Source organism: Trichechus manatus, unplaced genomic scaffold (genome assembly GCF_000243295.1).
Source record: "Trichechus manatus latirostris isolate Lorelei unplaced genomic scaffold, TriManLat1.0 scaffold00015, whole genome shotgun sequence".
NCBI lineage: Eukaryota > Metazoa > Chordata > Mammalia > Sirenia > Trichechidae > Trichechus > Trichechus manatus.
Window position 1 is genome coordinate 19,574,476 of NW_004443951.1, and position 22,149 is coordinate 19,596,624.

At 40.3% G+C, this 22,149-nt stretch overlaps 1 protein-coding gene and 1 pseudogene across 1 annotated transcript; both read left to right on the forward strand.

The window, feature by feature from the left end:
• SNIP1 (Smad nuclear interacting protein 1) lies at window positions 1-15,891 on the forward strand. Its single transcript, XM_004371928.2, has 4 exons — window positions 1-284; window positions 2,335-2,437; window positions 12,861-13,459; window positions 14,411-15,891. The coding sequence occupies exons 1-4, from the start codon at window positions 61-63 to the stop codon at window positions 14,673-14,675; spliced, it is 1,191 nt and encodes a 396-aa protein (XP_004371985.1). The 5' UTR covers window positions 1-60; the 3' UTR covers window positions 14,676-15,891.
• Window positions 4,664-5,421, forward strand: LOC101361750 (non-histone chromosomal protein HMG-14-like; annotated as a pseudogene).
• Window positions 15,892-22,149: the final 6,258 nt, after the last annotated feature.

The following is a 22,149-nucleotide window of genomic DNA, read 5'->3' on the forward strand; positions in this document are numbered from 1 at the left end:
CAGTTCCTTCAGCGAGCGGAGGTGAGAGGATCTGTTCTTTTCGTCAGCCAGGATCGCGGGATGAAGGAGGTGAAGAGCGAGCAGGAACGGGGAAGCCGGCGAAGGCACCGAGACGGGGACATGGTGGCGGCGGCGACGGTGGTGGTGAAGCAGGAGCGCCTCAGCCCTGAAACCGTCCCTCCTTCACACCGCCGCCCCGACTCCTCCGGCCATAGCCCGTCCTCGCCGGCTGGCGAGCCGGGCCGCCCTGGTCACCGCGGGAACCGAAGCCGCGGAAGCAGCCGGTAAGTGGGGAGCAGCCTGGGATGGATCTTGGGTCTGCTCATTGAGATGGAAGAACAGGCTAGTGTCAGAAACAGATCTTGGATGCTGGACTCAGCAGTTTGGACTTTATGCTGGACGCGGTGGTAGTGACGCTTACAGGTTTATTCCAAAAAAAAAAAAAAAAAAAAACACCCTCATTGCGGTCGAGTCTTCCGACTCATAGCGACCTTATAGCGCAGAGTAGAACATAGCGCAGAATAGAACTGCTCCATAGGGTTTCCAAGGAGCGCCTGGTGGATTCGAACTGCTAATCTTTTGGTTAGCAGCCGAAGTCTTAACCACTACGCCACCAGGGTTTCCAAAGGTTTACTCCGGGACCTCTAATTGCTTTATAGCTGGGCGTTAAGCCCTAGTGGGCAGAGTTCCGCCCCTTCATCTCTGTGTCCCTAGCATCTAGCAGGGTATGGCCTATCCGATACCGTTAATCGTTTGTTCAATTAAAATGAAAGATTTTCCCCGTTTGGCTGCTAAGCCAGGTTTGGGCGTTCTCTTTCCAGTTATGTACCTGCCCCAAAAGGTGTCCACTAGGAGGGCCTAGGAAATCTACCTGATAGAAACTCTGAAAAAATTTTATCTCTTGGTAGACTCATTGATTTATTCATTCGTTCAACATTATTTAGCACGTACTATGTGCTGTCTCGGTAACTGGTACTATCCAGCCTTTTCCTCGAACCAATAACTGTCTTGGACAGTTGTCTGTCTTGGAAGAAGTACAGCCAGAGTGCTCCTTGAAAGTGAGGATGGTGAAACTTTGTTTCATGTACTTTAGACATGTTATCAGGAGGGACCAGTCCCTGGAGAAGGACATCATGCTTGGTAAAGTAGAGGGTCAGGGGAAAAAGAGAAAGACTTTCAACAAGGGGCTCAAACATAGCAACAATTGTGAGGATGGTGCAGGACCAGGCAATGTTTCATTCTGTTGTACATAGGGTCACCGTGAGCCAGAACCAACTCAGTGGCACCTAACAGCAGCAGCAACGTGTGCCAGAGAAGGAGCCCTGGTGGCAGGCACAGTGGTTAAGAGGTCGGCTGCTAACCAAAAGGTCAGCCCACCAGCAGCTCCACAGGAGAAAGATGTGGCACCCTGCTTCCATAAAGATTACAGCCTTGAAAATTCTATGGGGCAGTTCTTTTCTGTCCGGTAGGGTCGCTACGAGTCAGAATCGACTCGACAGCAATGGGTTGTTGTTATTTATGTGCCAAAGACTGTTCTAGCTATGGGGGCCACAAGGGTGAACAAGATAAATGGTCTTTACTCTCATGGAATTTATGTGTTCTAGCTCTGGAACTGACAATAACAAACAAATAAATAAAATAGTTTCAGTTAGTAATAAGTATTAGGGGTAGGTTAAAACAGTACAGTAATACGATAGTGAGAGATTGGAAAAAAGTGGGAGAAGGCTTCTCTGAAGAGATGCCATTTGAGCTGAGACCTGAACAAAGAGAATAATCCAGCCTTGTAACAATCCAGGCAGAAGAAACAACATGTGCAATGATTGTTTTAGACATCGAAAAAAGCACAATGTGGATGGAGTGTAGTGATCAAAAAGGAGGGTGATAGGAATGTGGTGGGGGGAGGGAGAGGAGATAGAGCCTCAGGGCTTGCTGATGGGTTGAATGTAATTGTGTGTGTATAGTGGAGGGGGAGGTATTGATGGTGAGGGAAGAAAGAATCAAGGGTGACTTCTAGGTTTTTGGTTTGAAAAAGAGACTGGATAGTGCCAGTTACCAAAATGGCAAGGATTGGGAGAGGAAAGGTCAAGGGGTTGGGAGTCAAGACTTTTGTTATGTAATTGAGAAAGTCCAGTAGGCAGTTATATATGTCGATCTGGAACTCAAGGGAGATGTTAGGGCTAGGAAAGTGAAGCTTCTGACTCCTAGTTTCTGTCATTAGTAGACTGCTTCACAGGTGTGGTGTTTCTGTTGGTAGGCAAGCCTGATCCTTGAAGCTAATTTATATGGGGGAAGGGATGTTGAGATAAAATCCTGAGTGTACCATGCTCTGAAAAGGTCCCCAGCCAGAAAGAAAAGCAAGTCCTCAGGGAGAAGAAGCAAGTCTCCACGGAGTAAGAGAAGCAGAAGTCCTCACCACTCAGCAGTCAAAGTGAAGCAGGTACGTTGGATTGGGGTGTTTTGGTACTAGGTCCAAATCTTTCGCTTCTTCCCATCATAGTTAAAGTGTGTATATTTGTGTATATTCACCTGCAGCTGCAAAGAGCTTTCCTAAAAACCGGGGGAAGTGAGAATCTTTTTTTAAACTTAGCCTTTTTATTTTGAGATAATCATGTATTCACAAGCATTTGTAAGAAATAATACCACTATTTCCCCCAGTGGTAACGTCTTGCAGAACTATAGTACGTTATTAGAGCCATAATATTGATATAGTCAAGATACAGAATGTTTCCATCACCACAAGGGTCCTTGTGTTACCCATTTATAGCCACACCCATTTCCCTCCCTCCTTGCTCCTGGCAACTACTAATTTGTTCTTCATTTCTATAATTTTGTCATTTCAAGAATGTTATATGAATGGAATCATACAGTATGTGATCCTTTGGCATTGGCTTTTTTTTTCAATTGTGCTTAAGTGAAATTTACAATTCAGGTTAGTTTCTCGTGCAAAAATTTATACACACATTGTTATGTGACCCTAATTGCTTTCCCTATACTGTGACATCCCAGATTTCCTGTGTCCGTTCAGCCAGCCCCTGTCCCTTTCTTCTTCTCATCTCGCCTCTGGACAGGAGCTGCCCATTTAGTCTCATGTATCTACTTGAGCTAAGAAGCACACTCTTCATAAGTATCATTTTACGTCCCATGGTCCAGTCTAATCTTTGTCTGAAGAGTTGGCCTCGGGAATGGTTTTAGTTCTGGGCCAACAGAGAGTCTGGAGGCCATGTCTTCCGGGGTCCCTCCAGTCTCAGTCAAACCATTGAGTCTGGTCTTTTTACTAGAATATGAGTTCTGCACCCCACTTTTCTCCTGCTCCATCATGGACTCTGTTGTGTTCCTTGTCAGTGTGGTCATTGGTGGTAGCCGGGCACCATCTAGCTCTTCTGGTCTCAGGCTGATGAAGTCTCGGGTTTATGTGGCCATTTCTGTCTCCTGGGCTAATATTTTCCTTGTGTCTTTGGTGTTCTTTGTTCTCCTTTACTCCAGGTGAGTTGGGACCAATTGATGCCTCTTAGATGGCCGCTTGCTAGCTTTTAAGACACCGGACGCCACTCACGAAAGTGGGATACAGAACATTTTCTTAATAAACTTTATTATGCCAATTGACCTAGATGTCCCCCGAAACTATGGTCCCCAGACCCCGGCTCCTGTTACTCTGTCCCTCGAAGTGTTTGGTTGTATTCAGGAAACCTCTTAGCTTTTGATTTAGTCCAGTTGTCCTGACTTCCCCTGTAGTGTATGTTGTCCTTCTGTTCACGTAAGATAATTCTTGTCTGCTATCTAGTTAATGAATACCCCTCTCCCCCCGTCCCCACCCTTGTAGCCATCAAAGAATGTTTTCTTCTGTGTTTAAACCTTTTCTTGAATTCTTATAATAGTGGTCTTATACAATCTTTGTCCTTTTGTGACTGACTACATTTGCTCAGTATAATACCTTCCAGATTCATCCATGTTATGAAATATTTCGCAGATTCATCATTGTTCTTTATTGTTGCATAGTATTCCATCGTGTGAATATAGCATAATTTGTTTATCCATTCATCCATTGATGGGCACCTACGTTGTTTCAATCTCTTTGCTGTTGTGAACAGTGCTGCAGTGAACATGAGTGTGCATATATCTATTCATGTGATGACTCTTATTTCTCTAGGATATATTCCAAGGAGTGGGATTGCTGGATCGTGTGGTATTTCTATTTCTAGCTTTTTAAGGAAGCGCCAAATTGATTTCCAAAGTGTTTGTTGCATTTTACATTCCCACCAGCAGTGTATAAGTGTTACAGTCGCTCCACAACGTCTCCGACATTTACTATTTTGTGTTTTTTGGATTAATGCTAGCCTCGTTGGGGTGAGATGGTATCTCATTGTAATTTTGATTTGCACTTCTCTAGTGGCTAATGATCGTGAGCATTTCCTCATGTATCCGTTAGCTGCCTGAATGTCTTCTTTGGTCTACGGCCATACCACCCTGAAAGCGCCCGATCTCGTCTGAATGTCTTCTTTGGTGAAGTGCCTGTTCATGTCCTTTGCCCATTTTTCAATTGGGTTATTTATCTTTTTGTTCTTGAGGTTTTGCAGTATCTTGTAGATTTTAGAGATTAGACCCTGATCAGATTTGTCATAGCCAGGTTTTTTCCCAGTCTGTAGGTTGTCTTTTGACTCTTTTGGTGAAGACTTTTGATGAGCAAAGTGTTTGATTTTTAGGAGCTCCCAGTTATCTAGTTGGGATTGGCTGTTTTTACTCAGCAAAATTCTCTGGAGATTCAGGGTGTTGTGTCTATCAGTGGTTCAATCCTTTTTATTGCTGAGTAGTAGTCTCTGTTTTGGATTTACCACAGTTTAACTATTTAACTATTAAAGAATATCTGGGGCGGGTGGAGCAGCAGAGGCCAGGCAGCCCAGCTTCACGAAGGCTTTCCGTGCGCCGCGGCCCACAGGTACCCGGCACGTGCCCTTCCTGCCACCAAGATGCCCAAGAGGAAGGTCAGCTCAGCTGAAGGGGCAGTGAAGGAGGAGCCCAGGAGGAGATCGGCGAGGTTGTCAGCTAAATCTGCTCCTGCAAAAGTGGAAACGAATCCAAAAAAGGCAGCAGGAAAGGATAAATCTTTCAGATAAAAAAGTGCAAACAAAAGGGAAAAGAGGAGCAAAAGGAAAACATGCTGAAGTGGCTAGCCAGGAAGCTAAAGATTTACCTGCAGAAAATGGAGAAACTAAAAACGAGGAGAGTCCAGTCTCTGATGAAGCATGAGAGAAAGAAGCCAAGTCTGATTAATGTTTGTCTACAATGTCTTATCAGTGGTCCCTGCATCTCCCTTCTTGTACCATCCAGAGGAATATTTTTATCAACTATTTTGTAAATGCAAGTTTTTTAGTAGCTCTAGAAACATTTTTAAGAAGAGGGAAATCCCACTTCATTCCATTTTTTAAGTGTAAATGGTTTTTTTTAAGAGGTAAAAAATCATTTTCTGGTTGTTTATTTTTTGGTACAACCAGAAAATAGTGGGATGTTGAATTGTGGGGGGCTTTTGACGGTCTTGGGTGTCAACGTAACATTCCATAGGTGGGGGGCAATTTTTATATCCCGTAATACAAAGCATACTTAATGGCAGTTCGGAGTTGCAGTAATGCGTTTATATGTCTTGTGAACATTTAAAATTACTTGTATTTCCATGTTTTTTAGTAGAATTGTTTCCTAAAGAAAACTGCTCCTTCGTCATGGCTCTGCTTGTCAGCACTGTGTGTTCTGTAGCATCTTTGCTCATGGTAGTCCAGTTTTCCTCACAGTTTTGTTATGTGCTGTGGAAGGTTGAACATTTGAGTGTGTAGTGTGTGTGGTATTAAATTGTGAATTAGTGGGACTTCTGTTGCAACAGCTTATCAACAATTGAAGATAATTGGTCACTTGATACTCTCTTAAGGAAAATTTCCTCCAAATTTAAAGGTGGAATTTAGAAAATTGTAACTACACATGGCTTTTTAGATTTTTGGTACGTACATTAAGAGTTGTGTACAGATTGTTCATAATGTCTCTGTACTGATCCTCAAAACAACCAATAAAATACCGATTATGAAAGAAAAAAAAAAGAATAGCTGGGTTGTTTCCAGTTTTTGGCTATTATGAATACTGTATCAACATTCAGATACAGGAGTGTAATTGCTGGGTCATATGGTACTTGTATGTTTAATTTTTTAAGAAACTACCCGGTTTTTTCCAGAATGGCTGTACCATTTTACATTCCCACCAGCAGTGTATGAGTGATCCTATTTCTCTGCATCCTTCCCAGCATTTGGTGTTGTCACTGTTTTTTATTTGAGCCATTCTAATAGGTGTGTAGTGATATCTCATTGTGATTTTAATTTGCATTTCCCTAATGGCTAATGATGTTGAACATCTTTTCATGTGCTTGTTTGCACTCTGTATCTCCTGAGGTGAAATATCTCTCTCATGTTTTTTGTCCATTTTCTAATTGAATTGTGTGTGTGTTTGTTTTTGTTTTCATTTTAACTATTGAGTTTTGAGAGTTCTTTGTATATTCTGGATACTAGTCCTTCGTTGGGTATGTAGTTAGCAAATATCTTCTCCCAGGCTGTAGCTTGCCTTTTCATTCTCTTAACAGTCTCTCGCAGAGCGGAAGTTTTTAATTTTGATGAAGTCCAGCTTATCCATTTTTCTTTTTGTGCTTGTGCTTGAGTCCCAAAGATTTTTCTCCTGTGTTCATGTCTATAATCTTCATAGCTTTACGTTTTATGTTTTTAAATCCATGATGCATTTTGAGTTCATTTTTTACATACATAAGGTGTGAGACTAGGCAAGGTTCTTTTTTGTTGCCAATGGATATTCACTTGCTCTAGCAGCATTTGTTGAAAAGGCTGTCTTTCCTCTGTTCAGTTGCTTTTGCTCCTTTGTCAAATATCAACTGGGCATAGTTGTGTGAGTTTATCTCTGCATTCTCTATACTGTCTCATTGATCTTTGTGTCTGTCCCTTCACCAATTCTACACAGTTTTGATTACTATAATGATATAATAAGTCTTAAAATTGGATAGACTGATTCTTCTTATTTTTTTCATCTTTTTGTAGTGCTTTAGCTATTCTAATCCCTTTGCCCTTCCATATACATTTTAGAACAATTTTGTCGATACTCATTTTAAAAATCTTGTTGAGATTTTGATAGAAATTACATTAAACCCTGTATATCAATTTGGGGCAAAATTGACAATTTTACTGTTTTGAGTCTCCAGTCCGTGAACACAGTGTGTTGTTTTTTTGAGTGATTATAAATGGTAGTGTGTTTTCAATTTTAGTGTCCATGTACTCGCTGTTAGTATATAGAAATATTTTTTTTTTTATGTTTATCTTGTATCCTGTGATCTTACTGAACTCATTTATTCTAGGAGTCTTTTTGTAGGTTACTGGGGGTTTCCACTTAGACAATCATGTCATCTGCAAATAGGGACAGTTTTATTTCTTCCTTTCTATCTGTATGCGTTTTTTTTTTTTCTTTTCTTTTCTTTTCTTGCCTTATTGCATGGGCTAAAACTTCTGGCACAATGCTCAAACTTCCAACACGTTCGTCCTCCTCCTTCCTAACTCAGTCAGAGGATCTTCCACATCCACTCACCTACCAATATCTGTACCCGTATACTCTGCCTTTCCTTCCTGTGGGTTAATCTCAAATAGGAATGCACACAACCTCTGACTTTAACATGCCTTGTACTTGCAGGTACCCTCCTCTTTACCCCTAAGCCACCATTTTAAATTTAAAATTATTATGTGCTCATTGTAATAACATAGAAGTATGTAAAATTTTTAAAAATGAGGATATGGTGTATGAAGTATATGGTTATCCCTCTCATTATCCCCAAAATTGCACTTCTATTCCCCCCCCCCCAAAAAAAAACCTCACTCCCCAAGGTAACTATTATAATAATTTGATGTTTATACTTCAGGCTGCTTTTATACTTACGTCCGCCTTTTTCCTTGATGTTTTGGTATAGGGTGTATGTGTGTTCCATGCACAAGTTTTTAATTTAAAAAAGGAACCGTATTATATATCTTACACTACTTGACTTACAAATAATTGAGGGCATATATTGAAATTTTGATTATTTTGGGTTATCTGATTATGTAATTTTCTACGTATAGTTTATTAATTTTGCATGGTATATACTTGTAAGTTTAGAATTTGGTTATAGGTGTGAAACGGAAGGATTTTCTCTAAAGTTTTGAGCCTGAGCAACTGGGCAGGCAGAGTTGCCATTAACTGAGATGGGAAAAGTATGTGGGAAGAATAGATTCTAGGGGGATGTTTATAAGTTCACTTTTAGTCTTGGAGTGATGGAAATGTTCTATGTCTTGACGTGGTTGTGGTTCTCTGGTTGTATAAATTTGTCAAAACTCATCAAAATATACTTAAAATGAGTACATTTTGCTGTATGTAACTTATACCTCTGTAAAATTGATTTTTTTTTTTAAGGTTGTTTTGGACATATTAAGTTTGAGATGTCTGTTAGATACCCAAGTGGAAATGTTGAGTGGGCAGCGGCATTCGGGAGAGACATCTGGGCTAGAGATAAACATCTGGGCCTTATCTACATTTAGATATATTTAAAGCATTGGGGATTAGATAAATAACAAAGGAAATGAGTATCGATAAAAGATGAGCAGAACTAGGACTGAACCCAGGGCAGAGAAATCAGGGAGAAGAGGGGCAATCAGTAAAGGAGACTGGGGAGAAGGAAAAGCAAGAGTCTGGTGACTTGAAAGCCAAGAGAAGGAATTGTGTTGAGAACAGAATGATTGACTCTGTCAGATGCTGCTGCTAGTTAAGTAAAATGAAGACTGAGAACTTGTCATTGGATTTAGCAAAGTGGCGGTCATTGGTGACCTTAACCAGCAATTTTAATGGAGTATAGGAGTCTCCCTGGGTGTCTCAAATATTTAAGCTTGACTACTAGCCAAAAGGTTGGAGGTTTGAACCCACCGAAAGGCCTGGTGATCTGCTTATGAAAGCCCTTCAAAACCCTGTGGAGCAGTTCTATTCTGCACACATGGGGTTACCAAGAGTTGGAATCAACTCAATGGCAAATAACAACAACATTGGGGTGAAAACCTGATGAAAGGGAAAGAAGAAAGGGAGGGAAGGAATTGGAGACAATGATTTAAAAAAAAAAAAAACTCCTGAGGAGATTTACTGCATAAAGAGAGTAAAGAGATGGGGTAGAAGCTGACATGGGAAGTGGGATCTAGAGACGAGTATGTTGCTGTGCTGGTGGGAGTGATCCAGTAGAGGAGGGGGAAATAGATTGTGGAGGAGAGAGGGGAGAATTAGCTAGAATAATATTCTCAGTGAGGGTATGGAATCAAGTTCCCAGGTGTCGGAACTAGCTTTAGACAGAAGCACAGATAGTTCTTTTATGGTCACAGGAAGGAAAGGCAGAGTATACAGGTGCAGATATTGGTAGGTGGGTGGATGTGGAAGATCCTCTGACTGTGTTAGGGAGGAGGAGGATGACCGTGTTGGAGGTTTGAGGAGAGAGAAGGGCTGAAACAGTTATCTGGGAGAGTGGGTGAGTGAATGTAGGGTGATTGGTGGACATCGTTAAGGAGACTTATGGTCATCCATTTAAGGTGGGACCGGTCAGAATGGTTTGTGCTTTTCTTCACCTATATTCAGCTGCTTGTTGCAGGTTGTGGTTTTGCCAAGCAAGTGTAACAGAATGACAGGGATAAGGGATTTGAATGTGGGTACAAAGGAGAGTTCATACTGCTTGCCCATGGAATTTGAGTTAGACAAGAGGGGAAGAGAGTTAGACAAGAGAGTAGGGACTGTGTAAAGGTGGTAGGATCAAAGAATTGGATGGCTTATTGAGTAGAAGGATTATAGGAGTTGGAGTAAAATATGAGCTAGAAGATAAATGGTGATCAGAAAGAGGGTTGATTGAAATTGAGATTATAGAGGATTTGCAGTTATTGGTAGTGAAAACGTTTATGTATGCAAAGCCATGGGAGTAGGTAGATGAGGTGGAAGGAGGACAAATAACATGTTTGGGAGAGAGGAACTCAAAGGACAGAGAGGCCAGCGTGTTGGAAGGACCTCCTCTGTGCTACTGAAATCACCAAGAGAGAGTGGCTTGAGTTAGAAGTAAAATTGGCAAGAAATGACAGGGAATGATTTTAGGGTTGTTAGATGACAGCATTAATGAGAGTAGTGGGTGATGATAGTCTTATATGAATTCAAAGGTAGATTTTTAGGGAGAAAGTAGGCTTGGGGAGTATTTTAGAATTGGCTGTGAGAAGCAGGGAGGAGACCTGCCTCATGTCCAGGCCCAAGGATAGGGGTAGGGGAGCTGTGGGGAAAACAGCTACCATTTCAGAGCGCTTCAGGGAAGCAGTGTCATCAGGGCAGAGTCGGGGGTTCTGTTGGTGCAAAGTTGATTAAACTATCAGGGGAAAGGCTGAGGGTTATATTTTGCTGAACTTCCAACTGCAGAGAGCATGGAAAATGGTTACAGAAGTTGAAAAAGGGTGGGGACAGAATAGTGGATGTACAGAGCCTTATGGGGATTAGAACACAGAGAGGTAGGGGTGTTGACCTGGAGTCTGGCTTCTTGTGGTGATTCATTTAATCAGGGATAAAGGGCATAATGAGATTAGTCCTGGTGGACTCAAGACAGATAGTGGTGGCAAGCTTGAAAATGTTTTGGGGTAGGGAGAGGTGGGTGTCTGAGATTCCCTTTTGACAACACTGTAGTCTTTGAGGCAAGAAAGTTTAGAGAAATGGGGTCTTACTCCAAGCAAGCAGGCCCCCTCTTAACCCCTGTGTATGGTAGGAAGAAGGGGGAGATGGTAATTTTTGTTACTGTTGAGGTGGGATCTTTTAAAATTATTACATTTTCATTGTTGGCATAAGGGAAAGCTGGCTTTTTTTCTTTACATAATTATCTTCCCTCCTCCCGCCAGATTATTTTGAAGCAAATCCAAGACGTATTTCATTTTCAGCACATTTATCTCTTTTAAGGATTATTTTTAAAAACATAGCCACAAATCCATTATCCCACCTAAGTTTTTAGTAATGATTCCCTAAAATCATTAAATATCTAGTCAGTGTTCTGAATTCTGTGATTGGCTTGTAATTTTTATATAAATTTATCTTTTCAAGTCAGGATCAAAATAAGGTTTACACATTGCAATTGGCTGATGCTTCTCTTAAGTCTTTTTATCTGTAGATTCCTGTTTCCTTTCTTTTTCCTTACAATTTATTTGTAGCTTGCATCCCTGTGGAATTATTTAACATATTCTCTGGCCCTCGTATTTCCTATAAATTGATAGACAGATCTAGAGTCTTGGTCAGATTCAGGTTTTTTGTTTTTTCTCCCCTCCAAGCATAAACATATTTCATAGATGATGATGTGTACTTTTGTCAGGGTGTCTGTCTCCCTGGTCCTGTAGTGTCTGGTTGTTTTGTCATCTCTTGTTGCTTGCTGTTAAATTTTTAACCTTTATGTCTAAACATTTTTATACACAGATGTTCTTATTCTGTATCTTAGACCCAGTGTCTGAAGCCCTCGGGGATCTAAATCAAAAGGAGCTGTGTCTGCTGCCTCTCACTCACAGTGGCTTGTTTTCTTATGTGTCTAGTGATCTTTGATTTTGAGCTCATGTTTAGTTTATCTTTTTTTCCCCTTAGAGACTTGTTTTGCTTTCTGTGAGCCCAACAGTACATTTAAAAATTAAATGTTTTATCTACTGTTTAGTTGAATTATAGTGGGGAGACCCCTCAGAGTATCTGGTTTGCCTTATTGGTAAAGGTAGGAATTTTTGTATGTATTGTGAAGCTTGCTCCCCTCTCCTTTCTTCTTTCTGCTTAACCATTTATTTTGGATAACTTTTTGTCATCTCATTCTTTTTAATGGCTATGAAGTATCCTTTTGTATAAATACACAATAATTTATTTAACCATTCTACTATTAAAGGGACCTTAGGTTGTTTCCAGTTTTGTTATTACAAACAAGATTGCAGTAAACATCATATTGAACACATATCTTTGTGAATTTCTGCCAGTGTATCTATAGGCTAGATTCCTGTAAGTGGGATTACTGGTTCATTAAATTTTTATTAAATACTGCCAAATTGCCCCAAATAGGCTATACCAATTTACACCTGCACCAGCAGTGGCTGAGAATATACATTTTCCTCTACCTTCTTTGACACTATATATTATTGCTCTTTTAAATTTTGTTACTTTGAGAAGAGAAAATTTGTATTTCTTTTAAAATTGATGCTTTGGTTATTGTTGAGGGTAAGCATACCTCCATGTCTTTAAGTCTTTAAAAAATGTCTATTAGTAAATTTTTACAGTTTTCTTAAATGTTTTGCATATTTCTTAAGTTTATTCCTAGGTATTTAATAATTTTTGTTACCGTTGAAGTGGGATCTTTTAAAATATTACATTTTCATTGTTGGCATAAAGGAAAGCTAGATTTTTTTTCCCTTTCACATAGTTATACATGACTATTTAACTCTGTTAATTCTATTTTCTATATAGTCTTCCCTTTCAGTGTGCCTAAAGCTGCCTTTGTTCTGGAAGGGAAGGAATTATTTTTCTTTCTCTTTTCTGTACCAAATAATCCCTTGTTTTTAGGACTCTGAACATGGGCTTGTACTGTTAGAGCTGTAGTTGAATAGCATCATGGGATACATGGTCTTTGTGGCCTGGCAAGGGACATAACCACTACAGATAACCTATTTCTGTGGGCAATTTTGTTTTGAATGCCAAAGTCCAAATCACAAATGAACTTTTGGGTGTAACTTGTTAATAGATTGTGGGTTGCCTTTGATTGACTGAATCTGTTTGAATTTTAGGAACGTGAAGATCATCCCCGGAAGGGACGGGAGGATCGGCAGCATCGGGAACCATCAGAACAGGAACACAGGCGAGCTAGGAACAGTGACCGAGAGAGACACCGAGTCCATTCCCACCAGAGGAGGACCTCTAACGAAAGGCCTGGGAGTGGCCAGGCTCAGGGACGGGATCGAGACATTCAGAACTTGCAGGCTCAGGAAGCAGAGAGGGAATTTTATAATGCTAGACGACGGGAGCATCGCCAGAAGAACGAAGTCAGTGGCAATGATAATGACTCTCAGGAGTTGGTTCCTCGACCTGGTGGCAACAATAAAGAAAAAGAGGTTCCCGTTAAAGAAAAGCCAAGCTTTGAACTCTCTGGGGCACTTCTTGAGGACACCAACACCTTCCGGGGTGTAGTCATTAAATACAGCGAGCCCCCAGAAGCACGTATCCCAAAGAAACGATGGCGTCTCTACCCTTTTAAGAATGATGAGGTGCTCCCAGTCATGTACATCCATCGACAGAGTGCCTACCTCCTGGGACGACACCGCCGGATCGCTGATATTCCTATTGACCATCCCTCTTGTTCCAAGCAGCATGCAGTATTTCAGTATCGGTAAGTATACATTTGCAGAAAGAAACCGAAATGCTAGCAGAAGCTGAGTGTCTCAGGATTACTAAGATTTGTGTATATCTATATGCAGGAGAATACCAGACCTCACATATCTGATGTTAATCTTGACTGTTATTAATCTAGTTGAATGTTCTTTGAATAATCCCTTACACTTGTATAAGAGCATTGGACTTGCTCTTAGAAACCCAGATTTTGACTCCTGCCACTGCCACTTACGGTATATGACCTCGGACAAGCCACTCTCTGGGCCTCAGTTTCTACCTACCTCACAGGGCTGTTATGAGGGTTAAATGGGAATGTAACTAAAAACGCCTGGCATATGTGTTAGCTGAATCTGAATCTTGATAGTTTGCATAGTACAGCTATTATTTGATCCTCGCAACAGACCTGTGAAGTGGATAGGACAGGTATTAATATACCCATTTGACAGATGAGAAAACTGAAGCTTAGTAAAGACAAGTGACTTGCCTAATCACCATAGTGGAACTCTGTCTCAAATCCAGCTCCTTTGACTCTGAAGTCTTTAAGTCCACTGTGTTTTCTCATTTGGATCGGACCTAAAATATGTTGAGGCATAGGTGAAAATTGATTATAAGAAACACAAAAAGTGTATTTTGTTAACCACGGCAAGAGGCCTTGGCTTCAGATCAGAACTCTGAGGTCTGGTTTTGATTCTGCATTTCAACCTTTTTATCTGCAATGGATTTTTGCCCCCCAGTGGCCAGGTCTCACCTTTTGTACTAAGTATATCTAAACTGCCTTTCAACTTACTGATCCAAGGCTATTCTTTTTCCTTGATTTCCTAGAATTTTAACTTAAACTGTGTTCAAGCCAGGTTATTACGTCATCTAGGCTGTGTTAACAAAGAACTTTAGAGAAGCTGGGTGATCTGAGGCAGGATTTTGCTGATATGCTCTCCTTTATCTCTGCTAGGCTGGTGGAGTATACCCGTGCTGATGGAACAGTTGGCCGCAGGGTGAAGCCCTACATCATTGACCTTGGCTCAGGCAACGGAACCTTCTTAAACAACAAGCGCATTGAGCCACAGCGTTATTATGAACTGAAGGAAAAGGATGTGCTTAAATTTGGGTTCAGTAGCAGAGAGTATGTCTTGCTTCATGAGTCCTCCGACACTTCTGAAGTAGACAGGAAAGAAGATGAAGATGATGAAGAGGAGGAGGAAGTGTCCGACAGCTAGCAAACTAAGAAATGACTCAAACTATTGAGAGACCTTTTCCTTCTTGGAAGGCTTTGAGATTGACTCAAAGAGCACCATGGTGCTCTCTGTAATGCCTCTTATTGCCTTAAGTCTTTCCTCTGTTGCTGACCAGCTTATGTTCCAATTTAAGAAAACTGACTTATGTTTGGTTGAACTTTTTTCTGTGGCACATCAGCCACATCCATGCCTGTGGGCATTTGTTTTCAGAACAGTCTCACCAATCACAACACATCGTGTTTTAGTAGAAGCATTGTGGTTTTAGTTGGTGCTTTTGAAACTGCTGCCTAGGAAACTATAAACCCTTGGTTAAAGGGGAAATTGTGGCTTGTTCTCTTTGTACAGTTACTTTATTTATATAGTTGTTAAGCTTTGTGGACCAGGTTTTGTTTTTGTTTTGTTTTGGGAGCAAACTCCTGAAGCTTTGGTTATCACCCAAACAGCCTCCACTATATACCAAAGCTTTGACCTGGTTGAGCTCTTGAGTCATAGAAGTTGATTTTGCATTTAGTTTTTTTGGGATGGGAATTTACCACACGACCTCATTACAGACTGTTTCACTTAAACAGCTGCTTTATGGAGCCCGCTTAAGCATATGACTGGACAGGAAGATCATGACTACTGCCAGCAGGTGCTGATTTAATGTCACGAGAGGCTGAAATGGGTCATGGGTCTGTTCCCTGTACGAGGATTCCTGATTCCTCCATGGAGCATGTACATAACAGTTTGATCATTTTATTTGTTCTCCAACTTTGAATTTTTATTCAAATGTTAATCTTTTTTTTTTTTCTTTTTTCTTTGAGAAGTACAGTGTCACTTAAGTGGCAGGGTCCTTGCTCAATCCTAACAACATGTGTATATGTTCAAAAGAGCTTGTGTACTATACATGTTTCATCTTTGAAAAAAATGTTCAGAGAGGTTGTATTTACCTTCCTGAGGCTGTAAAGCAGGGAAATTGCCCAGTTTCCTAAATTTCTACCACAGGAATATGTGTAAGTAGAAAAGTATTATCTACTTACATATGTATTTTGTGTGTCTGTATATAAATTTGTGTGAAAGAGCTGCATACTGATTTTCATATGAGAATGTTTTGTGATGTAAATCTAATACTACATTATAGGCCAAGGCCTCCCTGCTTTAAAGAGCAGGTTTTCATTTATATGTATTTTTGGGAAACATAATAAAATTTGTAAATATAGCCCCATTTCGAAGGGTAGTACTTTCCTAGCATAGAGGACCTTATGTTAATCGATCTCTTTGTTGCTAAAGGAGTCTTTATAACAATATTTTTGAGGTAAAAATACGTGCTTATATAGTATCTCATGAGGAGAGACCAGGAATTGTGAAGTTAGAACTGACACCTACACTGAAATCCAGATCTTTCAGTCTAGGTGAGTGAGTGAGTGAGTGTTGGTCATGTTGAAGCAGCAGTGCTTTCTGAATTGGGAATTAAGAATTTTTCCTTCCCAGAAGAGTCAGAGCTTGGGGCAGGTTCTACATGGTTGGCCTCATACCAGCTTATCCTTGTCCCTTCCGTTTCACCCTCAGGTGGTGGCAGAAGGGAGGAGAAAGAAGAGATGATGTAACTCAATCAGAGCTGCTACTAACTGTTCCTCATCTGTGGAAACTTATGATAACTGTAGATTATCTTCTTTTCGTTGTTTTTACATTACGGTCTCATATGCCCATATGTACTCATGGCTAAATATTGACTAGTGTGGAGAGGGACAGCTGACTAATGAGTGAACTTAAGAGGTCTCCTTTGAAGAACGAACACTTAGTAAGGTCAATTAGTTGTAAGATGAAGGGAAGGTACAACAATGTAAGAGCAATTAGCATTTCCCCTCCCATTTTGCTCTACATTGACCACTATAACTGCTATATGTGCCAGAGATCACGTTACATAGGTGCATATCTAAAAAGTAGATACAGTTTTGATGAATTTTTCTACCTAGCATCTCCCTCCAGGGCTTCCTTGTTCAGTTTGTGCTATTACAGCTACTTCCTGGTGGCCTTGGACTTTGCTGCAAACACCATCCTGGTGGGTACTGCGATACATGACCGCTTTGCCTACATCTTTCAGTAAGAGCTCCCAATTGCATAATAAGCTTTTGCTTTAGTGGAGGAATATCTTCCTGGATTAAGAGATTCTTTATGGCAAACATCTAGAAAGGTGTTTTTCCCCTCCTCCTCCTTTTTTGGAAGAAGAAGAGGGTCGAAGGTAAGACACCTCCCATCTTCAAAGCCATATATCACCAGCAGCCTTCCCTTTTGAAGCTGACACAATCCTAAGGCTTCTTGAGTTAATTCATTGTTTAGAAACTCCTGTTCATCTTTAGCTATTCGCAACTTCTTCCTTCTAAACCTTCTCTCCATCCTAGCTGGCTTATTTGCAAATCATTGCTGTTAAAACCAAGCTAACGGCAAAACAGCCCGTTCCTTATGCACCCCTCTGCCAAGTTTCCTGTGGTAGTCCACAGTTCTGCTGAGGTATGGGACAATCTTCAGATTTTACCATGAAGCCTGCTAGTCATCTAGTTCCCTCTTTCTGACATTGACAACGGACAGCTCATTAAGTCCAACGGGTGATGTAACTTTCAAGTACTTTTATTGTGTCCTGGTGATACTAAAGTGAAAGAAGAAAACAGTTCAGATAAGATTTTTAAAAATTTTGTATTGTGTATGCCAGTATACGATATAACGTGGTTTTAAAAAGCTTAGAACTTACATGTATTTCAGGTTGATTATCATTTGATATGGTGCACAGATGGTTATATTTTTTAACATCCTCCCCTTTGTGGAAATTAGTTATGGATCTGAAGCATGAAATGATACGTTAATGAGAGCCTAAATGTGACACCCAACAACATACCAGCAATGCCTGCTTATGAAATAATGTTCTGAGTCCACAATGTTCCTGGGGATGTGGGTTTATATCAAGTGAAAAAGCTACTCAATTTAAATTAAAGTTTCGAATTGAAAACTTCATTTGGTCTCTTGGGTAAAGTTTCCACTAAATCTAGCAAATGGGAAACAATTAAGAAAAGACAATGATTATTCACATTTACTCTAAAGAGCACAAATGAGCCAGAACTACCTGGCTCAAAACCCTGCCTCTGAAAAGATGTACAACATGTGTTTGAGCATATTTGCTCATGTTTGGTGATTGACCGCTAATGGGTACAGGGCTTCTTTTAGTGAGAACAAAAATGTTCTAAAATTAGATTGTGGTGATGCTTGCACAATCCTGTGAATATACTAAAAATAATTTAGTACACTTTAAATGGGTGAATTTTATGGTATGTGAATTATATCTCAATAAAACTTTTTTAAAAATCCTACCTCTACCATTCATAAAAGGAGCCCTGGTGGTGCAAATGGTTAAGCGCTCGACTACTAACCTAAATGTTGGTGGTTTGAACCCACCCAGCAGCTCTGCAGGAGAAAGATTACAGCCAAGAAAACCCTGTGGAGCAGTTCTACTCTGTCAGTTTACTATACCAAACCTGTCACCATTGAGTTGATTCCGACTTGTGGCAGCCCCATATATTAGAGTAGAATTGTTTCATAGGGTTTTCTTGGCTGTAATCTATGAAAGCAGATCACTAGGCCTTTCTTCTGTGGTGTTGCTGGGTAGGTTCAAACTAACAACATTTAGATTAGTAGTCAAAGCACACAAAACAATGTACCATAGGTCAGAACGAGTAAAAAACAACAAACTGCTTGTCAAAGACTTCAGATACTAGAATTATAAGACATACACTATAAAACGTTCATGGTTACTATTTACAAAGAAATAAAGACAAAAATACCCACAGGGAACAAAAAATGGAACAGGTAAAATGGGAAATTATTTAAAAGGTCAACTAGAACTTTTGGAAATGAAAAATAATTGTAAACCCGTCAATGGACAAGTCTAAGAGTAGTTTAGATACACCTTCAGGGAGAATTAGTCAACTGGAAGTTAGGCCAAAAGCAACTATCCACGCACATAAATTTAACAAGATGATAAAATGAACCAATTCCTCAAAAACAAACTACCAAAACTCACCTGATATGAAATAGATCATCTAAATAGGTCTATACTATTCAAATAGAAGGAATTTGTAATTAAAAAGCTTTCCAAAAGAAATTCCCAGGCCCAGGTGGTTTTACTGGAGAATTATACCAAACATTTCAAGAATTAGCACCAATTCTATAAAAAAGCAGAGAACACTTCGCAATTCATTTTATGAGGGCAGTATGACTTTGATACCAAAACCAGACAAGGACAGCACACACACAAACTACAGACCAATATTGCTCATGAATATAGATGCAAATATCTTCAACAAAATATTAGCAAATTGAATCCAATAATATGTAAAAATAATTATACAACATGGCCAAATGGGGTTTATTCCAAGTATGCAAAGCTGGTTCAATACTTGAAAATAAACCTACCTAATCCATCATATCAACAGACTAAAAAAAAAAATCATATGATCATGTCAACTGATAGAGAAAAAGCATTTGATGAAATTCAACACCTGTGGTGAAATGAGTTCCTTTATGTGGCCTTTTGCCTTGAGTCTTTGGAAAAACAGCTCGAGAGATTTTTCCCCTAAGCCTGAGGAGTTACCCTTGCCCTAGTTTTCTACCCCAGAAGGTTTGTTATATTTTCTGATAATCTGTAAACAATTTGTGATTTGATACTTTTTGTTTCATCATGGGCTGCAGCCTGCCCTATGATTGGTATGCACCTTGCAGGGATTGGTCAATACACTATACAAATGAAATGACTATAGACAATGCAGATGAAAATACAGCCTACTGTGCAAATGAAGTGTGTGGCCTACCAAGAGGGGATTGGTCAGTTCGTGGCCCTAACGGGAGGGCCATGCCTTGAAATCAATGAGGAGTATGTGTATATGTGCAGCCAATCCCACAGGTTTTTCAGAGAGGAAGACAGAAGCAGAAAGAAGAAAGAAGAGAGAAGCGGAAAGAGAGGAGGCAAGGAACCTTCTAAAAGAGCTGTGACATGGTTCAAGGACTATAACACTGAAGACAGCGACAGGCCCTGAAGGGGCCCAAGCATCAGAGTCGGTGGTGACAGACAGCAGGGTCAAGAGGAGCTTGTCCTCAGGAGGCCAAGAGGAGGTCTGTCCTCAGGGGGCTGAGAGGTTGCCTACACAGCCGAGAGCAGAGACAAGGGCCTGCTTGCTTGCATAGCCAAGAGGAGCAGAGAAAGCTGTCCTGCACTGAAGAAGGAAGACTTTGCTTCCGGACCCTTAGCCTATTGATTCTGATCCTGAGTTGTATCCTGTTACTTCCTTAATAAACCGCTTAACTGTTAGTATGGTCTGTGAGTTCTGTGTGCTCATTGTAATGGTTTATTGAACCCAGAAGAGAAGTAGAAGGTGCTGCGGGAAGGATGCCTGGTGTCAGAATTGGTAAAAAGGTTGGAGAGCAGAGGTATGTTTGACCTCCACCTCATGGGAATCAGTCTTAGACTGATCTCAATTCTGGTCATTACCCCTCTGAAGTTAGACAGGTTCTGATGCTACTACTACTCCTACCATCTCACAACACCCATTTATGATAACAGCTCTCAGCAAACTAGGAATATAAGCGAACCTCCTCAACTTGGTAAAGCATATCTACAAAAAACCTAACATCGTACTTAAGGGTTAAAGCCTGAATGCTTTCCCCTTCAGATCGGGAACAAGGAAAAAAAAATAGATGTCTACTTTTACCACTCTTATTCAACATAGTACTGGAAGTCTTAGCCAGCACAGTAAAGGAAAAAAATATTGGAAAGGAAATAAAAAGCATACAGATTAGAAAGGAATAAATAAAACTATCCCTATTAACAGACGAGATGACTATCTACATTAAAAAATCCAAAGGAATTACAAAATACTCCCTGGACTTAATAAGGGAATTTAGCAAGTTCTCAAGATATAAGATCAACACACAAAAGAAATTATCCAGAATATAGCACAGAGAAGAAAAAAATGGAAAATGCAGACAGTGGGTAAAAAATAATTCTTATGAGGCAGAGGCATGTCTGAAGAAAAATGACTGAGATTTTTCCAGAACTGATGAGAGATACAAGTCCACAGATTCTAAAAAACTAAAGACTTCCAAACAAAGGGAAAAAAGTAATCCCACCTGTATCCATCAGAGTGAACTTGCAGAACACTGAAAAGAGAGTTGAGGTTGGAAAAATAGGTAGAGGCCAAATTGAAACAATGATACCAGACTTAAAGATGAAAATTAACACATAGTCCTTATTAATTACCAAGTCCCTTACATATATTAAGTGATTTACTCCTCACAGCAACTGTATTTTAAAAAACTAAACCCATTGCCATTGAGTCAATTCAAACCCACAGCCATTGTATAGGACAAAGAATTGCCCAATATGGTTTCCAGGGCTGTAAATCTTTATGGAAGTAAACTACCACATCTTTCTCCCCCAGAGTGACTGGAGGGAGTGGCTGGTGGTTTGGAACCCCAGAACTTTCAGTTCAGCTAAGCATTTAACCACAGCACCACCAGGGCTTCTTCACAACTGTATTTGGTAGTTGTTGTTCGGTGCCATTGAGTCGGTTCATAGCGACCCTATGTACAATAGAACGAAACACTGCCCAGTCCTGTGCCATCTTCACAATCATTGCTATGTTTGAGACTACTGCTGCAGCCTCTGTGTCAATCCATCTCATTGAAGGTCTTCCTCTTTTTCACTGACCTTCTACTTTACCAAGCATGATGTCCTTCTCCAAGGACTGGTCCCTCCTGGTAACATGTCCAAAGAACGTGAGACGAAGTCTCGCCATCCTCGATTCTAAGGAGAATTCTGGCTGTACTACATTTGTTCATTCTTGTGGCAGTTCGTGGTATATTCAGTATTCTTCACCAACACCATAATTCAAAGGCATCAACTCTTCTTCAGTCTTCCTTATTCATTGTTTAGATTTTGCATGCATATGAGGCAATTGAAAATATCATGGCTTGGGTCAGGCACACCTTAGTCCTCAGAGTGACATCTTTGCTTTTTAACACTTTAAAGAAGTCTTTTGCAGCAGATTTGTCCAATGCAATACATTATTTGATTTCTTTTTTTATGTATGTGTGTGTGTGTATATATATATATATAATTGTATTTAGATGAAGATTTACAGAGCAAATTAGTTTCTCATTAAACAGTTAATACACATATTGTTTTGTGACATTGATTGCCAACCCTGCAACACGTCAACACTCTCCTCTTCTCAATCTTGGGGTCTCCATTACCAGCTTTCCTGTCCCCTCCTGCCTTTTCGTCTTTGCCCCTAGGCTGCTGTGCCCGTTTAGTCTCGTTTTGTTTGTTGTGCTTATCTAATCTTTGGCTGAAGGGTGAACCTCAGGAGTGACTCGAGTACTGAGTTAAAAGGGTGTCTGGGGGCCATACTCTCAGGGTTTCTCCGGTATC